Here is an 11,461-nt window from a genome sequence, read left to right on the forward strand (position 1 = left end):
GTATGTCGTTTACGTATATCCTATTGCGTTAGTTGACGCAAACAACTGGCGCAATAGGATATACGTAAACGACATACGTAAAATCCTTGTGCGTTGATCTACGACAACGATTTACGACTACGACTCAGTTGCGACCATCTTTGTGCGCGGACCCTAAGAATAGAAATCTATTGAGATGTAATAATAATTTTGAATTCTTATTTTATATCTGTAACATATAATATTAATTAAAGTTAATTATAATTATACACAACTTAAAAAAAATTTTTTATTATGACATAATTTTAATTCAATCATCAAATTATTGTTATGTCGTAACATAAAAATAATTCGGTGAATTTAAATTATGTCGCAATACGAGTATAATAAGAATTCTGTATTTCCATTATGTTTCGACATAATTTTAATACATGGAATTATTATTATGTCACGACATTTTAATTCATTAATAATCACAATTTTTCAATTAAAATAATTATTCTTTTAAGTATTTAGCATTAAAAATCTTCTTTTGCATTATTAAAAAGCAAAAAAATTCTCTTACCAAGTATCTCTCTTGCAAAAATGAGCCGTTACTTTCCATGTTATCCGGTGAAGTGACATATCGCTCGACATGAAAAAGTTTTATCTTTATGTATAAAAAAATATGTGTTTGTTATTTTTATCTGGAGAATAACATACTAAGAGTTTATCAAAATCGGAGGGAATCAGTTCCAATCTTTTTCTTGTAAGTTTGTTTTATATGTACAAAATATAAATTTTTTATATAAGGAAAATGTAGTTAGCAGTCGTCGCCAGAAATTAATAGCATAATTATAATTTTATAATTTTTGTTTTCTGTGTAAAGTTGTTTAGGGTTGCGTTATTATTTATACTTTAATTCTGGAGAATTTTTAAAAACTATAACAGTAATACGTATGAGAAATTGGTCTCAAAGTTATTGCTTTCTATCGATTAAACAGGCGACTCCAGCATCCCCTTAATGTACGCTTCAACTCTGGAAAAGGATTTTCAAGTCTGTAAAAAAAGGAAAAAAAATTTCAGCATAAAAAATATTGCGTTTGAGCAATATTATTAATAGTCGGTAAAACAGACGACTTTAGGATTTTCTTAAGGTTACTTGTTGAGTATGTACATATATGTACAGGGTGGGGCATCTGAAACAAATTATTGAAATATGTCGAAAATTAAACCTGGTAGATAAAAATATTTTAGACAGAAATTGGTTTGAAGGAGGTCAAATAATAATAAACTTAATTTTGGAAATTAATTAATTTCTCACAATTATGAAGACCATGGCCATTTTTAAAAATATATGATTGTATAATTTTTTACATAGTATAATTTCTCTAATTATTTTGTATAAGTATGTTCCTTAAATAGCGGACACTAATTATATAGCGCTAATCCTGGTTTAAAATTGAGTCGAAATGTCCCGAACTATTTTTTTTCTATAGTGCTTTATAAAGCAGTTATTATGGAAAGTTAATCCAATGGGCGCCGTCTTTTAAACAGACGCATATCCGTGAGCCGCGCACCTAGTAGTGCGTGAGCGCTCCGCCGCGTTGTTATGTCGCTAACTTCGCCGCTATCGCACAATAGTCTATCTAACGCATCACAATAATGCGAAAAATTTTTTGTGTTAAAAATCGTATTCTTTCTGGCAAAAGCATTTTCTTTCAGAAAAATTTCAACAAGGAATATGAAAACTCTCGTCAAAACGTAGCAGATTATAGCTTACATAAAAAATATAATCTTTTTGCTTATTAATTGCAAGTCGTTATTAACGATCTTAACAATATTAAGACATTAAAATATCTTTATACAGAATTAAAATTATGTCGTAACATAATAATAATTACAAATTTCTATTATGATATTTTAATTTGTAGAATTATTATCATGACGCGACATAGTATTAATTCATTGATAAAGATTGTAATTTTTTTAGACAATTACTTTTTAAGAGTTTTACATTAGAGAAAGTACCTTTTACGCTATTAAAAAGAAAACAGCTCACCAAAAAATTCTCTTCAATATTATGAAGAGAAGATAAATATTTTTTATGAAGAAAAGAATTTAAAGAAAATTCATTACTTCAGAATATTAGACAAAACCGCTCGCAAGAAAATTTATTAAAATAATTCGTTTTAAAATTTAAAATTTAAATGTTAAGGCAAAAATTTATGAAAAGAATAGGATTGCTTAAAAAATAATTTAAAATGAAACAAAATTCATCCTTTCTGTTTATTTAAACATCCAAATATTGAAAATAAAGAGTTGGTATTATTTTCTGTTTTATGATATATTTTCATAGTATGTCCACATTTTACGTAGAAACTTTTTAAAAAATGAATTTTTTAAGTAATATCAAATCATCTGTAATAAATATAATAGTTATACGGAGAACATTTTTTATGAGAAAATTAATTAAAAAGTATAAATAAAAAAAATAATATTTGTATTCTAAAAAGAGACTCATTTTGAATTTACAGAGGAAGATTTTTTAAACAAAAAGATTATATTTTCTATGTAAGCTATAATCTGCTACGTTTTACGAGAGTTCTCCTATCTCTTGTCGAAATTTTCCTGAAAGAAAATGTTTCTAACAGAAGGAATAAGATTTTTAATGCAAAAAATTTTTTTTGCATCATGATGCGTGAGAGATATTTTATTTATAGATACTTAGAGATATTTTTTTAGAGATATTTTATTTTACAAGATATTTTATGCTTTATTCTGCACACTTTGACATGAAATATAAAATATCTCTTGGAAACACCAACATTTATTTTTTAATAACTTAATTAATACTCTTTATGCACAGAATAATGAGATAAATGATATAACATAAAAAAACATACTTGGTTTTCAAAAAAGTTATGCAATTTTCAATCGATACATATCTTGTTTGAAAAGTAGCTATGTGTTTTTTTTTACATCAATTGGTTCGTTATTCTATGTACGAAAGTATTAATTTACAGTTATTAAAAAATAAATAGTTTACAAAATATTTTATATTTCATTATTAAAATGTACCAGAAGATATAAACTATCTCGTAAACTATTAATTGTTTAATATCTCTACCTTAATAATTCATATGCAGAATAATTAGAGATTTTATTATACAAAACAATCTCATACAATTCCATTTATAAAAAAATGGCTGACTTTCATATAATCATGAAAAATTGATTTCTTTGAAAATTAATTTTACCATTATTTTTCTTCTTTTAAGAGAGAGAGTTATACAATTATCTAAAACATTTTTACTCTACACTCTTAATCCTGTACCGCTTAGTACCACCAAATTCGAAGCAATAAAGTTTTAAAACGAGAATGACATTTAGAGTTACACATTATAATAGGAAGTATTTTCCGAGAAAAATATCTATATAATAGAGAGCTATTTATATGTTATCAACTGATACAGAGAACTTTCCAACAAGCGACACTAAAGTCACTTATACAAGGAAAGATTCAGTACCAACTTCACGACGCGAAACAGGTCGGTATTTATAGTCGATTCTTACATTTAAGTCTGTCTTAAGTACAGTCTTAAGTCATAAGTCAATCCGAGGACTGCATTAGTATCTTAAGACATTATTTAAGACAGTTTTAAAATAAAAACGAACTATGAATACACACCGCTCCATATTTCACAGTTGATAGCCCTTCCGCACTATTGACGACGAAGAGTAAAAGTAGGCATGGTTTGGCCGAACTGCACACACCATGTAATCCTTCCACCATGAGTGCAGTATAGTTTAAATATGATGAATCGAGAAATAAAGAAAAACTTTCAATTTATTTGTCAATAATTAAATTATTTTATTACAATGTATAAAATACATATTTTATTACAATGTATAAAATACATAGATTGTAAAAACATAAAGCAATTATTTGACTAGAATGCATTGCCATTGTTTTGCTACTAAAAATTTTTCGTTGCAGATGTTTTTTTAAACAATTATCAAATCAAGTAATGAAAAATGTTTTATCTTCTTCTATACACTATAAATTTTTAATGATTTACTAAAAAATACAAAATCGCCTCACAAAAATGATATCACAATTTCGCGATCCAAATCATAACTTTTTTGTGCCCCTTATAAACGCCATTTTACTTCTAGTTAGAACATTGGCTGGACCCCTATTTCTAGGGTCTCTAGATCGGGAAGGTGATCGTTCTTTTTTTCTCTTCACAATGGAGAATGCCTAACTTTGATAGTACTTATGGCTCTTATAATTTACGTTATATTTCAACGTTTACTGCCGATTTTTGGTTATACGAAGTTAAGAGTGTACCGGGTTCAATTTTCGACATATGACGGTAATGTGTTTTAGGATCACCAACTTGCACGCATGCCGCGCGCACGCGCGCGCGACATACACACACACACACACACACACACACACACACATACACATTTACATAATAATTTACAAGTAGAACAAAAGCATTGAGAAACCGTTTTTTTGTAATATTGAGTAACGGTTACAAATATCCGTATAGGAAACATTAAAAATAACGATATTAAAATCATTATATAAAGCCATTTTGGTAATTGATACAGTTTGGCTCTCCGCAGCTCAAAAATCAATAAAAATAGGCTCATTCTGCGTTTTTGTATAAAATAAAAGAATTTGGCAGAAAAATTCGCTCTGCCTCACGAACTGAAATATTAATCGTTAAAGTTGACGACTATTCAGGAACTATTAGAAAATCTGTCTCAGCCATAAAAAAGATCCTTCTCTATTCTTGCTATGTGTGAAAAGTTGTAAGAATGTTTCCTACACGGACACTTGTAACCGTTACTCAACGTTACGGAAAAATGTTTTTTTCAGTCGTTTCTCAACGCTTTTATTCTACTTGGGTTCCTTTGTGAAGTTCTTAGCCTATCCGTGATCCATCTGCCTGTTAACAGCCACCTTCTTCGAGTAAATATGCTATTTCTTAAAATTAAAAATAATTATTTTGTCTTCACATCTTCTAGCTAAAACTTTTTCTGAACACGTTTAGAAGCATCATCTGTATTATATAGCAAAGGCACATATAATGGTTGAAAACGGATGGATAAACAGATGAATGGCCTTTCTTGCTAAATGCATAGTACGGTCTATCTAGCAAGCTAGTTGTTGCTGTTTGTTCGTCTGTCTATCTGGTGATTTGTTTTGTCTGTTAATCTGTTCTTTTGTCTTTATTTAATAACCCCGTTATATTCACCAATTTACGTAACATATTCGACGATACAGTTTCGATGCGGCTCGGCGATCAAAAGAAAAGTTTTATAATTTTCGGGTTTGATATTGTAGTACAATATTAGTTAATATATTCAAAATTAAATTAATATGTGGAATTAAAATTCAGAATTAATCAGAATGGATTCAATTATAGATTGAAATAACGTTATATATCGTGAACCTTAATTGATAATGTAGAAATAAACGACATGGACGGTGACAAAATTTAATGATCAGATCTCTTACTTTCTTCAAATGTTTTTTTGAAAACGGTATTTTACATTACATAACATTTACAATTTACATTAATTGTACCTAATACGAAATATTAAAACTAGAAAATAATGCATTGGAATTAGTGCCTCTAATTTAATAAAAAATTTCTATTTTACATTAATATTTAATAATAAAAACTACCTTTCAGATACAAATTTCATTCTATCACCTTTAATGTTACGAATTTACAAGTGATCTATTTTTATGGTTATCAATTACATTCCGAGTCTGAAATAGATATGACAACGATAGATCGAGCCGCGATCAAGACTGCTTTTTAAACGTGCACATAATTTAGTTCTATTTTTCACATACTCAATATTATTTTTATATTACTCACTGTTACATGGTCAATGCTCTAAGTATGTCGTATGCTGTATGGATTAACTGTATTGACTTACCTGATTGATCAACATTCAATTCGTGTGGAATATATTGATTAAAAGTTTATGCCCTTTCCGTATGATACTGTCTACATTATTATTGTTGCGATGTTGGTGTTGTTTAATATATCTATATATAATCTAATTATTGTATTGATGTTGATGTTGTTGTTAATTTGATGTTTTTGATGTTGTTTAGTCGTTGTTTGTTTAATGTTTGCACTATATTGTTGCACCTGGTGTGTCCATTTACACACACTTACATATGTACATGTATATACTTTTATCATGTATTATGCGTACACGTATTATTCATGCCGTGCACAAAATAAATTACTTGCGCCATCAAAAAGTTTATATTATAACTACACAATATATACTAACTACACACACACACACACACACACACACACACACACACACACACACACACATACGCGCGCACACATGCGCACACACAACATACACACACCACACATGCGCGCATACGCAGGCACGCACTTACACACACACACACATATACACACACTTGTGTGTGTTTGTGCGTATGTGTGAGTGTACATCATGTGAGAATATAAGGCATTTCGCTTCCAAGATGCGCAGTGTTGACCAATCAGAGAGTTGTAGCAAATACAAAAGCAATATGGTTGCTCCTATGATCTACGACAGATTGAGTTAAGTTATAAGTTGCCACAATACCATGTCGCGCAGATTGCGCTACATTTGAGAATAAATTTTGATTGGCTACTTTGAATTCGACCATCATCATGCGCAACGATTTTATAAGCGCAAAATATTCCTAGAATGTATATGAATATTATTTTAAAAAAATTAAAATATAATATAATATTTCAAAAATATTACAATATACAATATTTTTTAATATTTTTAAAATATTCTATAGATGTTGCATGTCCATTCTACATAACATCCTTGATATTACACTAATAATATCTCTGAAATATTAAAATATTAATATTATTTATTTTTATATAAGTGTAATTTAAATTCACAATAAAACGAAAAGGTATTATCGATCTATGCTGCATCTTAATGCTTAAATAACGTTTCGGTGTGATTTTATGTACATATCCAGTTCTATAACTGCGCGTCAAAATCATTTTCAGTCTTTAAACGTAATCTTAAAGTGAACTGAAGTAACAGTTTTACAAATGAAAGTAAATGTTATTATAATACTTTTTAATGTTCATACAACATTAAACTAAAATTAAATAATATTACTTTTAATAATAATCAATTAATATTATCAGGAGTTGACACATAACCATCCATTAATATTTCAGAAATATTATTTAATATTATAGAATTTTAATAAAATATTATCGAAACGTTATATTTAATATTTTAAGAATGTGCCTAAAATATTATTGAATATTAAATAATATTATGCGCTTATAGGACGAAACGCTTTATATTCTTACATCATGTGCGTGTATGTGTGTGTGTGTGTGTGTGTGTGTGTGTGTGTGTGTGTGTGTTGTGTACGTATAATGTACATGTATATAAAAGAATTATTGAAATATATGGCATTAAAATCTTATCTCTTATTGTATATAATAAATTAATAGCACATGATTGTTGTAATGTGATTAAGAGAGATCTAATTGATGACCTAATATTTAATTTTTTAAATAAGACTTGTATATATTATTTTACATAAAATATTACAGTACCGAGCGTCTCGATACAAAGCGTCGCGACGGGAATAAAGCCATAACTAATAATTGTAAATATCGTTTATGCAATATATTTTGTCCACATTATATTACACATGTATTTTCATAAACGTATATTTCATCCATTCGGTCTCACGCTTGGAATGCATCATTCAATGCATATGTATATGTGTATGTATGTACGTTATATATATATATAACAATGTGAGAATTGCATAAGAGAAGTTTCCTCTAATTTAATTCAAAATATTTTAAATGTTTAGAGTTAAAAATAGCATGAATAAGTACTCTTCATAAAATTTTTCCTGAAAAGTTATTCGAAGAATCTGATAGAAAGAAGCTGCGACAGTTTCGGAATAAAATTGTTATTGATGACAAGCATCAGAATTTGATCTGTATGCGTCATTAAACCACCTCCCTAACAAACTCATGGTAATAATGGCTTTTTTTATCCTTATCTAACTATCTATGTATCTACCTATTTATATATTTAAGTGTGTATTAATTAAATTGAGCTGATTATAGAGCCATTGAAAGAAAAAACGGGGAAAGATTTAATTTATTATTTTATTTTTATTAACTCAATGCTATCTACGATTTTTTCTGTCTCTATGTATGTATAACTTATATGCGACTTATGTCAATTTCGTGAATCGATATGATAATTGTTTGCAGTTTATCAAGATAAAAAGGTTAATATGCTTGCATTAAGTATAATTAATTATTTGAACCCAAATAATTTGTACAGCAAATATCATTACCAATTGCTCAATTACGTATTAACATCAATGAAAATAATATTTTTAAAAATAATAAACGCGATAATATCCTAGATAAAATAAATTTGAACGATTTATAAACAAAATAGTTTTGTGTTTTGAGGATAGATAAAGATTAATGGCTCGTAACTAAAAAGAAAATATCATTTCACTCGTATCGGAAAAGTAATCGAATATTTTATACGTCATTTTAAGATAAGATGTTAAATTATAGTAATGTAAATGTTTCATCTAATTTTGATTAAACAAAGGGACAAAGAAGAGAGAAAGAAGTTAAGTGAAAAGTTAAGTAAAATAATATTATTTTCGCGAAGGTAAGGAAAGAACAAGAGTTAAGTTAAGGGGGTGGTTTATCGTGACATTGATATCATTAATCAGACTAGATGATTATTGGAAAATATGTTTCAGGATTGCATTCGCCTCACGAAGGACTAACTGGTGGTTCCGGTCAAAGCATGCCTGGACTCGCTTACTATCAGCCGGAACACTCTGGATCTACAGGGGTAGTAAAGTATCCTGAGAACGGACATGACACTCTTTCGGACTTTGTGACTTTCGTGTGCCAAGAAGCTGAAAATACCCAGCAATTATCTCAGGTAATACAGGGCGCCTATATAAAGTCTGTCCCCACTCTCTATATTTTTGAAACGGTTCGAAATTATAAAAAAAACCGCGTAATACATGTTCGATCATTTTGAGAGGCTATTCTATTAAAGAGGTTGGAGTTGTCTTCCCCCTAATAAAGGGGTGCCACGGAGGAATCTAACATAACAATTTCAAATGGAATACCCCATATTATAATATACCGTTTGAAAGGCCATAAAAAAAGAAAATTTTTTGTGCAAATAAAAAATTACATTGATCCGTGTGTTATTTGAGGCAAGGTTCGAAAAAGACCAATTTTCAAAAAAATCATTTCTCATTATTTAGGAAATCATAAAAGAACGTTCGATGTGTGAAAGTGTTTATCCTTTTAAGTCCTTTCCATTAAAAAGTTCAGACTTTAAGATTTTTGTGTTGAAAAAAAGAGTCAAAAGGACTGTTAAATTTTGAAAATTACAGTACTGTTGGCAGTTATAGTATTATCAGAAATGCACCGCATGGAATTGCACGTGTTTTTTGTTTTTATGTTCCTTTTGTTTCTTATTTTGCTTTTTTTTTATCATTTCTTGATTTTTAATTTTTTCGAATTTTGGTTTTTACATTTTTGATTTTCTTTAAAGTTATAGATGAACTTTATTATGATCAGCAGACATATTCTGTAACTTTTAACGCAAATTTCGTTATCATTATAACGCCGCTGTGCAGTTTTTCCCGACTAGAATTTGCTGTCAAATTTACCTTAATGTTATAAGGACTTGGTTTGGTTGACGTAAGGTAATCCTAAATAAGGTATACCTAAAAAGATTCTCGTCAGTATGGTTTGAGTATGATTGACCTTTGTAGGATTAACATTACCTTATGTTCGGGCCACTCGTGGAGTTGTGGATGTGTGTCGCAAATAAAGTGCACTCGAGAAATAATAAGAACTCAGTTTAAACTGTTAAGGGTCCTCTACATAGAAGTCGTAGACGGTCGTTTCCTACGACTTAAAACTCCACCGTCTACGACTTCTATGTAGAGGACCCTTTACTGCGCGTGTATTTTCTTTGTCGTATAAACTCATGGTGGAAATACGTAAGGTGAGTCATTCCCACGGATGCGCAGTAGCCCAAAAGTAGAAGGAAGCAGATAGCCAATCACATTTGCCCCATTTCTTGAAAATCAAAAATGGCTGACGACATGATGTTACTAGAGATAATCTAATACAATTTCAGTTCGGAGTTCAGTTTGAGGATAAGGTTATTAAAAAGGTAAGGTATTAAGGTTATTTTTGATTGTACCTACACTTAATTTTAATTTGAATAATATATTTATGTTATTTTAATGAAAGATGTTTTTATTTTCAATGGTGCGCGTTTGAATTTCACGCATAAAAAATGGGGCAAAAGTGATTGGTTAATAATATAATATATTATAGAACCGTGTATGTGATAACACAAACTATAGAAATCAAAGCCTTAAACGGTCTAGCTGGATCTTAATGCTTGTATGATTCTTATCTCGGTAGTTAAAGGCTTAGGACGCTCGCACGGTATGCAAGAGATCCGGGTTCGGCTCCCGGCCGAGGTAATATTTTTCGCAATAAGAATTAATTATTTACAGATTTTAATATGTTATTCATCATTATTAAGATCGTTTCGAAGATGCGAATAAGCATCAAAAATTTGTTAAATTGCCATTCAATTTAACTCGTGATATTACTGCGGTAGTTTAATAGAGTTAGCGTTTCAAGACCGAAAAATCATTTCGGCGCGCGTTTCTAGGGACTACGTAGTATATAAATTCACATAATGCGGGGTTTACAATAGAAGTCGTAACAGTCGTAGGCCGGTATTCATAGTCGGTTCTTATTTTAAGACCGTCTTAAGTAATGTCTTAAGTCGCTAATGCGGCCTTCTGATTGGTTCATGACATCTTAAGACTGTACTTAAGACGGTTTTAAATATAAGATCCGACTATGAATACCGGCCGTAGGGTCTTAAGTCGTACAAAATTGACCAATCATAGTCGATTATTCTTCTCATATTCTATTGTGATTGGTTAATTTTCTACGACTTAAGACTCTACGACTGCTACGACTTCTATTGTAGACCCCGCTTAAGAATCATACAAGCATTAAGATCCAGCTAGACCGTTTAAGTCTTTGATTTCTATTGATTGGTTAATATTCCATATCCCCCACCTTTTGCCGCCATTATGCGCAATGACTCACCTTATGTATTTCCATCATGGTACAAACTCACGCTGACTCGCCTCTTCCGTTGCTTACATTCGTATCTAACAAAGACATAGAGAATGGACTGCGCGATCCGTATCTAAAGGCCACTTTCATCAAGCTCAGTTAACTTAACCAGCCTAGTAACTGTGATGAAATAGAAAGAGATAGAAATAGTTCTATCTCTTTCTATTTCATTACAGTTACTAGGCTGGTTAAGTAAACCCTTTGACTATATACCTCTGGACTGCTAACGGCAG

General features: G+C 30.0%; 1 protein-coding gene across 1 annotated transcript in view; it reads left to right on the forward strand.

Annotated features, from left to right (window-relative positions):
- LOC108761684 (AF4/FMR2 family member 4-like) overlaps positions 1-11,461 on the forward strand; it is an 89,744-nt gene that overhangs the window by 49,209 nt on the left and 29,074 nt on the right. Inside the window, exon 2 of the mRNA XM_018508353.1 lies at positions 8,792-8,979. Coding sequence (XP_018363855.1) covers positions 8,792-8,979 — 188 coding nt within the window. The remainder of the gene's footprint in view (positions 1-8,791; positions 8,980-11,461) is intronic.

Source organism: Trachymyrmex cornetzi, unplaced genomic scaffold (genome assembly GCF_001594075.2).
Source record: "Trachymyrmex cornetzi isolate Tcor2-1 unplaced genomic scaffold, Tcor1.1 scaffold1094, whole genome shotgun sequence".
NCBI lineage: Eukaryota > Metazoa > Arthropoda > Insecta > Hymenoptera > Formicidae > Trachymyrmex > Trachymyrmex cornetzi.